Here is a 14,585-nt window from a genome sequence, read left to right as displayed (position 1 = left end):
TATATGTAAGAATAATTGAATAAAGAGACCCATGATTATCCATATATATTTAAATTAAATAAAAACGCAAAGTCTGTAAAAAAAATGGCGGAAAAAATGTCCTGGTGAAAATCGCTATCTCGGTCGAGAAAACGAAAAAAAGGCGAACGGGTAATAGAGAAGTAGACGAGAAGACAAATTTTTGGAGAGGGAGAGAGAGAGAGAGAGAGAGAACTGTTTCTGTTCATACTATTAGCTTCCGATTGAAGTCAAACACTACACAAGAGCTTTTTCATCGATAGAGAGATCGATCGGATTCAATCGTCGGATGTTATTTCTGTTCGTCGGTGGTTATCGGCGGAGATGCTCCGTGGTTGATTCGGAGGTTTTGGTTGCCGGTGAGGCAGACGGTGATGACGGTGGCGGTGGATGATCGAGAAAACAAAGGAAGCGATGTTCGGTTTTTTCTACTTTTTCTTTGGTGTTGCTTGGTTTTGAGTTTGCTGCTCCTCGTGGTTATTCTCTCTTAGGTTGTTGTTTAGAAGATGATGAAGAAAGGGAAAGGGAAGAATAGTGGCTTGTTACCGAATTCCTTTAAGATTATATCGTCTTGCCTTAAAACTGTTTCGGCCAACGCCACCAACGTTGCGTCGTCGGTTCGTTCCGCCGGAGCATCCGTCGCCGCTTCAATATCCGCTGCAGAAGATGATAAAGATCAGGTCCCTTGATTTTGATTTTTTTGGTTATTATTCGATGCTTGCTCTTGTTGTGCGCAGGTTTTTGCTATTTTGTTATATTGTTTAAAAGCTAGTACCTATTTGGCGTTCTTTCCTGTTTGGAACCATTAGTGAAGGTGGTGGTTGGTGGGTTATTTCGTCGCATATCCTAGCTTTTACTGCTCTGTCTTCAAAGGCATATTCACAAAATTTGCAAGTGCCTCTTTTCTAGTTCCTTTTCCCTGTTGAAGCGCGGTGAAATGGGGCTTGCAATATTTTCAATTGCTGATTATATAAGTAGATACATGTATTTTATTGCCATATAAATGTTGGCTTCATGGTCAATGTCTTTGGTACTTTCATAAAATCTAAGAGTGATTGTAGTTTGGGGTTCTTAGAATAATGAGCCTAGGTTCGTCATTGTGCTTTTAGTGGTTTTTTAGGCACTTTCTTCCGTTGTTTGCGTCAAAAATTTTGTATATCTGAAGTTTGTTTTCGTGAGCAGGTGACATGGGCTGGCTTTGGCATTCTTGAACTGGGTCAACATGTCATCAGACATGTTCTCTTACTTGGTTATCAGAATGGCTTTCAAGTCTTTGATGTTGAGGATGCCTCTAATTTTAATGAACTGGTCTCTAAACGTGGTGGCCCAGTTTCATTCTTACAGATGCAGCCATTGCCAGCGAGATCTGGTGATCATGAGGGTTTTGGGAACTCACATCCGCTTTTGCTGGTTGTTGCTGGGGATGAAACTACTGGCACGGGTTCGGGTCACAGTTTTTCCCATAATGGTTCATTAGCGAGGGATGGTAAAGCAGAATCTTCTGGGGATGCCACCAGTTATCCCACCACTGTTCGCTTTTACTCTCTTAGGTCTCACAGTTATGTATATGTCCTGAGATTTCGGTCTTCTATTTGCATGATTAGATGCAGCTCCAGAGTAGTAGCTGTTGGCCTTGCAACACAAGTGAGTATCAGTGTGCTTTAAGATATTCAGATTCTTGTGATACAAATTCTTCAATTCCAATAGTGTTTTGTCTTATTTTATGGGCGTGGTAAGAGTTTGGTATTTGGCCTTGAGACGAAACAACCCTTGCTTTCATTGAACGTATTATCTACAGGCCAGAGTATACTAGACTATAACAGATTTATCTTTTGCCCTTATGTCTTACGCTGATGGTTTCTATTTGGTTTGTGCAGATATATTGCTTTGATGCACTTACTCTGGAAAACAAGTTCAGTGTTCTCACCTATCCTGTTCCTCAGCCAGTGAGACAAGGGACAACGGGGGTTAATGTTGGCTACGGTCCAATGGCTGTAGGTCCAAGGTGGCTTGCATATGCTTCCAAGAGTTCCATGACCATGAAATCAGGGCGCCTAGGCCCTCAGAATTTTTTTTCTTCACCTAGTGTCAGTCCAAGTAGATCGACCGGTGCGAGTAGCTTGATGGCCCGTTATGCGATGGAGTCTAGCAAGCATTTAGCCTTTGGACTTATCAACTTGGGGGACATGGGATACAAAACATTGTCAAAATACTACCAAGAAATGCTCCCTGATGGATCCAATTCTCCAGCATCACCAAATTCAATATGGAAAGCTGGTGGGGTTACTGGAACGGATGCAGAGAATGCTGGAATGGTTAGTTTTATTCTGGATCTGAACATCGTGAGCTATTCTTAAGTCACTCTATTCTCTTTCACTAGAGTTGTTCTAGCAGTCATTACAGAGATCCTTCAAAGCACCAAGTTTCCGCTCGCTTTCTTGCTAGGGCTCCTGAATCAAAGTTCTTAATCAATAGTCACTTGCTTCGAGCTTTGTTCCCTTGCTAGTGTTTTGGATTGTTTCAGTGTCAGATTGTGATACATTTTGAATGTTCGTTCAACAGGTTGCTGTCAAAGATCTTGTTTCTGGAGCCGTAGTATCACAGTTCAAGGCTCATACAAGTCCTATCTCAGCACTTTGTTTTGATCCTAGTGGAACCCTATTGGTTACTGCTTCAGTGTGTGGGAACAATATCAATGTCTTTCAGATCATGCCATCTCGTTCGCATTGTGCACCTGGTGACATAAGTTATGAGTGGGAATCTTCTCATATGCATCTCTTCAAGCTACATAGAGGGATCACTTCGGCTGTTAGTATACCTTCAAGTTGACATATATCCATTCTTTTTTATATGAGCTTTTCTTGATTGGAAATTTTCTGCCCTTTTTAACAGATTGTCCAGGACATATGCTTTAGTCATCACAGTCAGTGGCTGGCTATAATTTCATCCAAGGGTACTTGCCATATTTTCGTTTTAAACCCGTCAGGCAGTGATGCTGGGTTTCTACCTTCAAATTGCGACGGTGAGGATCCTGCCCAACTGCCGGCTTCTTCTTTCCCATGGTGGTTTACTCAATCCTTGTCAAATAATCAGCAGTCTTTATCACCTCCACCAGCTGTTGCCCTTTCTGTAGTAAGCAGAATAAAGTATAGCAGTTTTGGATGGCTTAACACAGTAAGCAATGCTGCCACTGCTGCGACTGGAAAAGTATTTGTACCATCGGGTGCCGTGGCTGCTGTTTTTCACAAATCGGTTACTCATGACCTTCAACAGAACTCCCGGACTAACTCGTTGGAGCATATCTTAGTCTATACTCCATCAGGCCATGTGGTGCAGCATGAACTTCTGCCATCAGTTTTCACAGGATCACCTGAAAATGGTTTGAGGGTGCAAAGAGCATCACATGTTCAAGCTCAGGAGGATGACTTGAGGGTCAAAGTTGAGCCTATCCAGTGGTGGGATGTATGTAGAAGGTCTGACTGGCTGGAAACAGAGGAACGACTTCCCAAAAGTATCACTGAAAAGCAGTACGATTTGGATACAGTGTCAAATAACTTGCCAATCCATGCGGATGCATGTCTTTCCCTTGACATCAATGGCAATTTTGGTGAAGATAGGTATTTGAAAACTTGTTCTGAGAAGGCCCCTGAAAGATCCCATCGCTATCTTTCTAACTTTGAGGTAAAGGTTACCTCAGGGATGCTACCAGTGTGGCAAAATTCGAAGGTATTTTTGGTCAAAAACTTGCAGTGTCTTGCTTGTAGCTGTACTTGTCTCTTGATTTTTTACTTCCTTGATGTGGTACTAGATTTCTTTTCACGTGATGGACTCTCCTAAAGATAATAGTTCCACTGGTGGAGAGTTCGAGATAGAAAAGGTCCCAGCCCATGAACTTGAAATAAAACAGAAAAAACTGCTACCCGTTTTTGACCATTTTCACAGCACCAAAGCAACATTGGATGACAGGTAATCCCAAATTTTGGACAACTGTATTCTTGTAGTACCCATTTCTTCGATAGGTGGACAAGAATTCTCAATGTGCTTATTCACACAGCCTATGCATTCTCTTAGCAAAATTTCCTCTTTATTGTTCCCTGTTGTAATCTCATGCTTCGAATTATGGAACGTTTGACATAGGTTTTCCATGAAATGTTATCACACATCGGCATTGGGATCTTATCAAGCTAATGGGAAGATATGCCAAGACATTATCAACTGTCATTCTAAGCCAGGATCAGTCGAGTCTGCTGAAAGTTCTGAAGAGAGTAAGTCAATATTCCGTTCTCGAGTAATTTATTAATTATGAGTTTGTTCATCACCTTATAAGTTGATAGCGTTATTTACCTTCCAAGTCATGAGCGAGTAACCATTTGGTTTTATTGAACTAGGTTCATCAAAACAGATGGAGAATTTCCATGATTCGGATCACTTGAATAACTCATTCAAGACTTCTTTAACCCTTTACCCAACATCGAATGGGATCTATAAGGATATAGAGAAGAAGAACAAGAATGGGTTGATTGAGAAACCCGTAACAGCCAAAGTCTATACACTAGAAGAAACGAGGATGGGAAAGCACATCACAAATGGTTTGACCACACCACCTGTTCACGCCGATTTTAATGTCAATGATCAGATGCTCTCGATAGGAAAATCTCCTGTGAGCTTAGGTTTTGCTTTGCGGGAAGAACACTGTAAAGCAGTAGCAGATCCAGAAGAACACCTGAAGAAGTTAGATGAAGTTACCAATGGACATCATCTAAACGTCAACAACAACACAGAGAAACGACAAGGAGACGAGATGGTATGTGGTATGGATTCCTTTGTAGGCGATTAAATCTCTCGGAACCACACCCAAAGCCTCGGGTCTCTGTATAATCTCTACGGTGAATACTCGTCACACCTTTATGATGTTTATTTTCTAAGCAAGGAGTTGGAGAAGCTAACCTCTTTGCCATCTTCTTAATCTTGTGTTTGAACAGGTAAATAGTTGTCCCAAGTCCTGAAGGCTTCTGGAGCTTGTAAATATATAAAGACATGGATTTGGAATATGTGAAATGATTTGCTCCTAGTTGGTGGGTAATAATTTCTGCCTCCTGTTTCTTCTTTTATCTAAGATATAGCTGCGTCAAAAATATGTACATTTTTATAGATGGGAGTTGGGCCGTGGTTGAAACCTTAAGTGGAAAAAAAAAATGGAAGATTTAGGGTTTCATGTTGTTTTTTAATCCTTCTTGTGAGCCCTAATCGTTGTACAGATGGAAGGATCCATGTGGAGATCAACAGTTTCGCCTTAAACTTCATCACCAATGTTTCTTTTTCTTTTCTTTTTTTTTTTTGGGTTGGTTTCTCGTGCTATTGTAAGCGATTCTGATGAATTCAAATTCGTTCTGTGGTGACTAGTTCTGTGACTTATGTTTGCGTGAGGATATGTTTTCGAGTTTATCATTTCACAGTCGTTGGAATAAAAATCAACAGCTATTGGTGCACAGAGTTGCTCAAATTTAATCAAGAGAGTGGTAATATTTTACTAAATCATGTGATAAATATCTGAATGATGTTTTCATTATGACTTTTGGGTCGCTTCGTTGACTTATTTATGTACAATCATTCAAAGTTAGAAGCCGAGTGAATTTATGAACAGCAGACGGAGGCAAGCAAAGGCAAACCAGCATGCTTTGGCCACCACCGTAGTCAACTCCTCCTTGAGGCAACAACACACAAACCTGTGGCGTAGGCCTCAAGTCAATTGGTCCTGCATAAACCGGTTTACCCCATCCAAAATCTGCAGTCTCATACATTTCAAACCGGGTCCATTGCGTTATCATTAGCTTCCCTTCAAACTCTAACCTCTTTGGCCGTTTCACCTCCACGTAATCTACCATGGACCGCAAGTAATCCTCTGTAACCCTAACTCTTGCCTCTTGAACCAAACGTGTTGTCTTGGCAAAAGAATCGTTCATAAGACTGTCAACAGTACTCATTGCGCAAGCTAAAGACACCACATTTCCGTAAAACCCTTTTCTCAACTTTAGAGTTTCAAGTTTTGTTCTTAGATTGACTGGAAACGTGAGCCTGAGATCGTATTCTATTGGCTTCACATCAAGTGCTTTGACCCATGATCTCCATATATGTGCAGCCATCGCATCAAACGAGCTGCAAACTAAGCTTGAGTCTTGTCCTTGAGCAATGCTTTTAACCTGACACTGAAACTCTTTGCTTATCCTGTAACATTTCTGTAACGGCTTCGTTTCCCACAAAGAGTTTGTCAAATTCGATCTTTCTTCCATTGGAAGATACTCATGATGTGGGTATTTCACCATGGGAGGGTTTCTTGGTCTGAAAGCTTCTCTATCCCAAACCGGCTCAGGATCTGCAATCAATTTCCCGATCTTTGCGGTAGCAGCCCATGAGCCAAGAAACTGCATAGCTCCAAAACCATCGCAGATGCAATGGCAGAGTCTGATCCCAAGGCTAAATCCACCACAGGTGAAAAACGTTACTTGAGCTATAAGCAACGGCATTTCAAGGATTTTGTACGCTTCTTCTCCTGGGTGTTGAAATATTAGTGGTAACCAAGCTGGGTTTGGCACTGTAAGATCTCCGAGATCAGCTAAAGCCATTGAAGAATTCGCCGACACCATTAAAGCACCTTGCTCTTCTCCAAAGAAAACTTCTAATTTCCCATTTTCCACTTCCCTTAACCTACCGGAGAGTGGATAATACGGAACTAAGACCTGACCAAGAGCATCTTGAAGCCGTTTAAGTACCAAAGAATCTCGGTTATTAGATGGATCAGTGGTTGATCGATAGAAATAAACAGATGGGGTGAAGACACGCGCTCCGATGATATCATCAAGGTTTGAAAGATAGAGACTGTGGTGGGGAGAATGATTTGCAGGTGTTGGACTTGATGGATGTACAAGAAACTTGTTGTTGATGGTTACCGGGATATGGAGGTGAGAGAAATGAAGTTCTTGGATGCAAGAATCCATTTTGAAAAATTCAATGCAATTGTCTTTATTTTACACTAATACATACGCCCATGAGGAAGAAGGCGAGAATTTGTAGAGAGTTTTCAATTAGTTAAACCGGTTTGGTTTAGGTGAGAGATAGGTTGCAGGTGTTGTTCTTGCATATAAATTGGTTATTTATTTGTTGTATCATCCAACAAGCATGAGATGAAGAAACAAGCTGTGCATGATTTTTTTTTAAAATATTGTATATTTATATATAAAAATTTTTTATATACATATTTCAGTTTAAAAACTGAAAATTTCGGTTTTACAAAAATAGTTGTAGCTTTCTGCTAATTTTGTTGGACGTATCCCGCTAATTCTGCTAACTCTTTTGATTCTAGATAACTCTTTTTATCCCAAATCTCCTTTTAAGTTTTAATCGTCAATTTGCCACACACAAAAAAAACGCTACGTTTTATTTGGGTTAAAAGCTGTTAATTAGTTACATATTTACCATAATTATTATTGTTTCCATCCTTAATCTCTCGCGAAGATACTTTAAGTCAAAATCAGTCAACGGAACGAGAAATTTATTTGACGCTCCGATCAGATTCGCCCTTCCATCGATCTCTCGCTCGCTGAAGCTATCTTCTTCGACGAATTTCACTCCGATTTCGTTTCTTGTGCGGTTTGGTTATCGTTCGGAGCTTCGAATCTCCTTATTCAATCCGAAGCTGGTGTCTACTTCTTTTTTTGGGTACTTTCGCGTAGTGTTGATCTGTTTAAAGCTCAGAATCTCCGATTTAGGTCGACAGAAATACAAATCATCTTCTCCATTGTTGTTTCTGGCTTTCCTAGTGATATGTAAAATGTGAATTGTTTGATGATGGTATCTTTCGCTCTGTAAACAGCTCTCTCCGCATTTGGTAAAACTCAAGCCATGAACACCGTCGTTGCTCAGTTGCAGAGACAATTTCAAGACTACATCGTTTCTCTCTATCAACAGGTTGGTGCTGCTGACCAAACCATTTCTATGGAATACATTGGCTATGGATTTGTTGAATTCATTCGACTCGTTTGTTTGTGTTTCTTGATTTTTATTTGTCCCTAGATTAATTGTCTTCATTGGGGGGTAGAATCCCGAGTGTGAAACCTTTGGATGTGATCATTTTGTGTGATTAATTAGTTTGCCTTTGAGTTTAGGCTTGGGTTATGAGATAGTTTTCAGGGTTAGATAAGCTTAAGGTACATTCGAAGTTTCAGGTTTTTAAGATGATAGTATGTTTTTGAAGGGATTTCTGGATAATCAGTTCTCTGAGTTGAGAAAGTTGCAAGATGAAGGCACCCCTGATTTTGTAGCTGAGGTTGTCTCTCTATTCTTTGACGACTGTGCAAAGCTTATCAATAACATGTCTACATCCCTGTAAGTTCTCTCCTACTCTTTTAGTCTTCTCCCTATTAGTATACGTTTCTTGGGGCTTTGTCTCTAATCCTCCTTCATTTTTTGAGGTGTTTTCCTTAGATGAATGGGTTTCATTTTATGAGTTTATTATCACATTAGGGAGCGGCCAGAGAATGTGGATTTCAAACAGGTAGATTCAGGGGTGCACCAACTGAAGGGAAGTAGCTCAAGGTATAAACAGAATGTTTTGGATTTCCTTTTTATTCGTCTGATCCATACTCATGTTTTCTCGAGGACGCGCCTCACCTTTCTGCATCATTATTAGATAGAGTACGTTGATTTAATGGCTCATTCTCTGCTTTGTACACAGTGTTGGTGCAAGGAGGGTAAAAAATGTGTGTATATCTTTCAAGGAATGTTGCGACGTCCAGAATCGTGAAGGGTGAGTGCTTTTCAATATTAAGTAGTCACTTTTGCTCTGGTTTATCATTTAGCTTGTTTGTGCAAAATAGTGATTGGATCTGTTTATTTCTGACATAAAGTACCTGAGGAACTATTCCACTAATTCACACAAAAATTATGATACTGTTATCTGGTACAGGTGTTTAAGGTGTTTGCAGCAGGTGGATTATGAATATAAGATGTTAAAGACCAAACTTCAGGATCTCTTTAATGTAAGTTTTGAGCTTTGCCGAAACCTACTTGCTCTGCTCTTGAATCATTTTAAAAGCAATGTTTCACTGCTCCATTTGTTACATCTCATAGCTCTGTTTCTTTCACGTAATGCCGTTGCAGCTAGAGCAACAGATCCTCCAAGCTGGAGGTACAATTCCTCAGGTGGATATAAATGAGACCGACACTCTTCTTAATTTTGCAAATGTTCAAGGCTAAACACACGGTGACACTGACACTCCTCTGTGGGATTTATTGACTCTAGTGGGTTCATGATTTGGGTTTAAGACGTAAGGCAAAAGGGTATTAGGAGATGTGGTTATGTGTGGATTAATCAACAATGATTTGTTTGAATAATGAATCTTACACCGTTTGTTTTATGCACATTATTAGTTATTGGTATAGGGCTTATAGGATATGATTGTGACAATAGATTGGTCATGTTCTGTTAGGTTTGTATTAAATATGTTGTCCTAACCTCGAGCTAGGAATGAAATAAAAGGAAAATATAGATCATTATGTAACTGGAATCAAAATGTGAAGCCATGTGTTTATAGTGATCACTTGATGAAGATTTTTTTTCTTATTTTTTTTTTAAGTATGTGAAGTGAAAGAGACTTATATATGAACATAAATTGAAGGCATGGAGGCGTGTAACAATAACAAAGTTCTCTCCATCTTGCCATCATTTTATCTTATCAGCATTCTCATCCCTCTTCATCATTTTCAGATTATTATTTCTCCTAACAAAGGTTTCTCATTCATCATTTACACTATTCTACTAGGATCTGAAGAAAACTAAACCGATTCAAAAGTCATATCAAATCTAATTTCGGTTACTACTTACTAGTGGTCTTACCTTCTTTGGTGAGAGGATTCGACCGCAAACCAAACAAACACAGAGTCCCAAAACGAGTGTGTTAATTGTCTCGTGGTGGGACCATATTATTCTATTTGGGCTATAGACTTCTTTCTTTTGGTCATTGTGATTGGAACTTACTGCTTTGGCTTTCTTGCAAAACCAAATTTCTTTTCATAAACCTAATTTGGTCCACTACCCTAGTCTCTTAGAATGAGCAATAAATCATTTTTAGTTTAATGTTTCTTTTTAATCTTATGCATGGTTGGTATATATGAATGACTAGCCTTACGAAACCATTATTTAAAAATGTATTATCATTTTTACGACTATGATTTAATTGTTTTCAGGAATGTGTGGTTTACATCTATACATGTATATGTATACCATCAAAACTAGAGATGAAAATAGAAATTACCCAAAAGTCAAATGTTTGTACAGGTATCGAGCTATTTTGAAGCTTTCGTAATGTGGTGAAACAAATGTTAGAATTGGGCAAGTGTTATAAATGTTGACTATCTCATGCATGTGTGTTGTTAAGACTTGTGGTCCAAGCTCCTCTTCCATTTTTTTTTTGCGTCGATTCACACATTTTCTCATTTTACATACAAACAACAAGTTTATTGATGAGTAAGTAATAAATAGAGAAATATATAACATGTCTCTGTTTTCACCTTTTTACCATATGTACTTTTAAAAAACCATTAAAAACAAAAAAAAAAATCTTCGATGCCTTGTCTTCCAACTTTTACCAATTTATCTTTCTTTAAGCCCACGGAATGGAAGGACCATTTGCCAGCTACCTTTGTCAAAATTATACAGTTGGTACAACTTTACAATTCTCTCTTCTTTTATTCTTTCTTTTTCGCTCACGACCTAAAATGAAATGTCCCATAGCTTTTACTTATATATTTCCCAAATTTATTTTGATAGGTGATGAGTAAAAACAATGGACAAACATTTTTCTAAATGACTTGGACCTTAACTTGAGATTACCCAAATAAAACTTAAGATTATCCGGAGACTGGTTCCAGGAATGTAACAATAAATGTTTCGGACTACTCGATTTATTGACACGAAACTGTTTTCCGAAGTATCATCTTTACTATCAATTGTAGCCTTGTAGGTATTATTATTATGTATGATCTTTGCTATGTTAAAGATAATTAGTGCTATGAATATGATTAGACTTTTGGTCGCAGCATTCGTTAGAAGTAGATAGTACAGTTGAGCTTAGTTAGAATAGGACACATATAATATTGAGGATTCAATATGCTTTTTTGACTAAGCTTTCATCTGTAACATTGACCATTAACCATATTTCTTATAGAAGTATTACTTTTTTTTTCTTGTTAAATATTATTACTTTATCAAAATTAAATTGTGACGCTGATTTTGTCTTATAAAATTGTGGTAGTACATACAATAAAGTTATGATCGAACCACAAAGCTGACGTGTCACGGAATTCTCGCTCGTCCAAGCTGTCAATCGAAACTGTAAAAAAAGGACGCACACACAAGTCACGTGACGAACCTCTATGAGCTATCACCGAACCTGCTGATCTGTTTATCCGAACCTAAGGCTCGGACAGCCGTTTTACCAATTACCTGTTCCCCATAAAAAACACAGATAAAAAAAAATGAGACCCCTTTTTTCATGTTTTCACTGACACAACCCAAATGTATAACCTTTCTTAATTTAGCATTCTTATTTTTATTTTTTGTCCGATTTTATTAAATTTTCATACCGTCGTCCATCACAAGCCACCAAAGAAAGAAAAGCAGAAAATCAAAACGAGTAAAGAGGAAGAAGAAGAAGAAGAAGAAGAATATTCATCTCTTGTTTTGGCTTCCTTCTCAAGCCATTTTAATTACTCTTTCTCTTCTCTCGAAAAACCTTTTTTTTCATTCTTTTTTAATCGTTTGATAATCCGCCATTAAAGCTCTCACGGAAGCTCCAGCGAGAACACCTCCACCATTTCCATCACACAACCTGGCTTTCCTCTCACGAGAAATCAGAAAATAAACCCATTTCTCTCTACTTTACAGCTTGTCTCTGTACTTCCCTTCTGTATATATATAGTCTCTGTTTCTTCAACCTGAACGGCTAAGTTTGAAGAAGAAGAAGAAGAAGACGAAGATGAGATTTACACAGTTGGTTTGGTGTTTGATGTTTCTGCTTCGATTCGGATTCTTAGCGGATGCGATTCTCGACCCTGTTGATTTCTTGGCTCTGCAAGCGATTCGCAAATCTCTCGATGACTTGCCCGGTTCCAATTTCTTCCAGTCCTGGGATTTCACCTCTGATCCTTGTGGCTTCGCCGGCGTCTACTGCGACGGCGATAAGGTCATTTCTCTCAATCTCGGCGATCCCAGAGCCGGGTCACCCGGTTTGTCGGGTCGGATCAGTCCGGCTATAGGCAAACTCTCTGCTCTCACGGAGCTCTCCATTGTCCCCGGCCGAATCATGGGTGCTTTACCGGCAACAGTCTCGCAGTTAAAAAACCTTCGATTTCTCGCAATCAGCCGGAATTTCATCTCCGGAGAGATTCCAGCGAGTCTCGGCGAGGTTCGCGGTCTCAGAACCCTCGATTTGAGCTACAATCAGCTAACCGGAACCATTTCGCCGTCAATCGGATCCTTACCTGAGCTCTCTAATCTGATTCTCTGCCACAATCACTTGACCGGATCAATCCCTCCGTTTCTCTCACAGAGCCTAATCAGAATCGATCTCAAACGCAACAGCCTCACCGGCTCAATCTCTCCGGCGTCTCTCCCTCCCTCGCTGCAATACCTATCACTCGCCTGGAACCAGTTAACCGGACCGGTGGACCGAGTTTTACTCCGGTTAAACCAGCTTAACTACCTCGATCTCAGCTTAAACCGGTTAACCGGTAGAATCCCTGGTCGAATCTTCGCCTTCCCGATCACTAACCTACAGTTACAGCGCAATTTCTTCTACGGACCGATTCAGCCGGCGAATCAAGTGACGATCCCAACCGTCGATCTCAGCTACAATCGATTCTCCGGCGGGATATCTCCGCTTCTCTCAAGCGTAGAGAATCTCTACCTGAACAGCAATCGATTCACCGGCGAAGTCCCGGCGAGCTTCGTGGAGCGATTGTTATCGGCGAGCATGCAAACGCTGTATCTGCAGCATAACTTCTTGACGGGAATACAGATTAGCCCGGCGGCGGAAATCCCGGTGAGCAGCTCGCTGTGTCTGCAGTATAACTGCATGGTACCGCCGTTACAGACGCCGTGTCCGCTTAAGGCCGGCCCACAGAAGACTAGGCCCACTACACAATGCACCGAGTGGCGAGGGTAATTTCGTAATTACGCTTTCTTATGGATCTTTCGATGGTAAATTATTATATGTTTTTTTTTTTTCATTTTGCTATAGTTTTTTCATTTTTGAGGGGCACAGTGTCTCAGTGTGTTGAAATGAAAAAAGAGAAAGAAAAAAGGATTCGTTTATTCGTTGGTGACTTTAGTGTGTAGAAATGTCTTTGGAATAAGGAGTATATTTATGTGAGAATGAAGTATGCCTCACAAATCCATCTATTTTTTGCGTAATTAAAATTGAAAATGATGCTTCAGTTTTCTTGGAACAACAGTGTCGAAGATCTTTCTAAAATGAAATTGTCGACATCAGAAAATGAGAATTTTGTAACAGATTGTTACCATGGTAAATCCATGGCTCTACGCGATTGGCCAATGTAGTTTTTTTAAAAAGAAAATAATGGCTTTCAATTATATAATTTCATACTATCCCCGCAAAAATGATATTTCGGTTCAAATGAAATAAATATATACTATCATATGAAGATAAATGAGTATCAAATTTATAAATAAGTAATACATTTTTACAAACATGAATCAATCATGACAATTTTAAGTTTTTTATTTCTTTTTGAACATTTCTATGCTTCCAAGTTTCAAGCTCATAAATAGTATTAAGTATAAAAGATATTTTAAAATTTAATAATATGGGAAAACGCCAAATGGAAAAGCAAGCACGGAAAGGGAAGATGAATGTGATGGTTTTGGGGTTGTAGCTTCTTGAAGACTTTGATGGGGACGAGGTTCCTTAATACATCTTATTAAAAAAAACTCACAATATTCTCTTTTTTTTTTAGATGTTAATGGAGCTTTCTTATATGTATAATCTTCAATGTTGATGTTAACACTTGACCCAAAAAAATATATTGATGTAACACCCTTAGAATTATCTGCAAATGAAAATGGTTCATATCTGGAATAATATGGGACGTACATGGTTTGCCATATTTATTTATGTAAAACATATTCATGTCCATTCGGCTCGCTTTAGTTTTGATATTTCCCCAACTCTTTTTACAAGCTAGAGTGGTGAAGAAGAAGATGTAACCAAACCGAACAACACTTAATCAATTCCAAAATCGAAATGAAAAACTAGTTAAAATTTGATTATAATTTTTAGCATAGCTGAATTAACCGAACTGAACAAAAAACTAATAATTTTTTTTCTAAGAAAACTATTGTTGTAGCCTCAGAACTCAAAAATCAATCTCTGAATAAACAAAAATCATTCTAACAACTATAATAAACTTTTTGTTAAGATATCAATGATAGTTAAAAATATTACGAATCAATACTAATAATTAGAAATCAATACTGTAATATCCAAATGATT

The 14,585-nt window shown here is 38.9% G+C and overlaps 4 protein-coding genes across 5 annotated transcripts; 3 read left to right on the top strand and 1 right to left on the bottom strand.

Moving 5' to 3' along the window:
- Positions 1-99: 99 nt before the first annotated feature.
- Positions 100-5,507, top strand: LOC18994521 (autophagy-related protein 18g). The gene is made up of 9 exons (XM_006418176.2): positions 100-698; positions 1,201-1,662; positions 1,896-2,333; positions 2,581-2,826; positions 2,911-3,744; positions 3,827-3,984; positions 4,156-4,283; positions 4,407-4,904; positions 5,001-5,507. The coding sequence occupies exons 1-8, from the start codon at positions 525-527 to the stop codon at positions 4,853-4,855; spliced, it is 2,889 nt and encodes a 962-aa protein (XP_006418239.1). The 5' UTR covers positions 100-524; the 3' UTR covers positions 4,856-4,904; positions 5,001-5,507.
- A 108-nt stretch (positions 5,508-5,615) lies between these two features.
- Positions 5,616-7,013, bottom strand: LOC18994520 (omega-hydroxypalmitate O-feruloyl transferase). Its single transcript, XM_006418175.1, has one exon. The coding sequence runs from the start codon at positions 7,011-7,013 to the stop codon at positions 5,616-5,618; it is 1,398 nt and encodes a 465-aa protein (XP_006418238.1).
- Positions 7,014-7,483: 470 nt separating this feature from the next.
- Positions 7,484-9,426, top strand: LOC18994518 (histidine-containing phosphotransfer protein 5). 2 transcript variants are annotated; one of them, XM_006418173.2, is made up of 7 exons: positions 7,484-7,734; positions 7,889-7,983; positions 8,270-8,400; positions 8,539-8,610; positions 8,750-8,821; positions 8,981-9,053; positions 9,175-9,426. In XM_006418173.2, the coding sequence occupies exons 2-7, from the start codon at positions 7,918-7,920 to the stop codon at positions 9,268-9,270; spliced, it is 510 nt and encodes a 169-aa protein (XP_006418236.2). In that variant the 5' UTR covers positions 7,484-7,734; positions 7,889-7,917; the 3' UTR covers positions 9,271-9,426. The 2 variants fall into 2 exon arrangements, with proteins under 2 accessions (XP_006418236.2, XP_024008450.1); XM_024152682.1 differs by having other exon boundaries at positions 7,539-7,784.
- A 2,216-nt stretch (positions 9,427-11,642) lies between these two features.
- LOC18994517 (LRR receptor-like serine/threonine-protein kinase ERL1) lies at positions 11,643-13,453 on the top strand. Its single transcript, XM_006418172.2, has one exon. It carries the CDS (start codon positions 12,051-12,053, stop codon positions 13,236-13,238), a length of 1,188 nt encoding a protein of 395 aa, XP_006418235.1. The 5' UTR covers positions 11,643-12,050; the 3' UTR covers positions 13,239-13,453.
- The last annotated feature ends 1,132 nt before the right edge of the window (positions 13,454-14,585 follow it).

Source organism: Eutrema salsugineum, unplaced genomic scaffold (genome assembly GCF_000478725.1).
Source record: "Eutrema salsugineum unplaced genomic scaffold, Eutsalg1_0 scaffold_5, whole genome shotgun sequence".
Classification (NCBI taxonomy): Eukaryota; Viridiplantae; Streptophyta; class Magnoliopsida; order Brassicales; family Brassicaceae; genus Eutrema; species Eutrema salsugineum.
The sequence above is the reverse complement of the archived record's forward strand: the minus strand, read 5'-3'. Positions and strand labels throughout refer to the sequence as shown.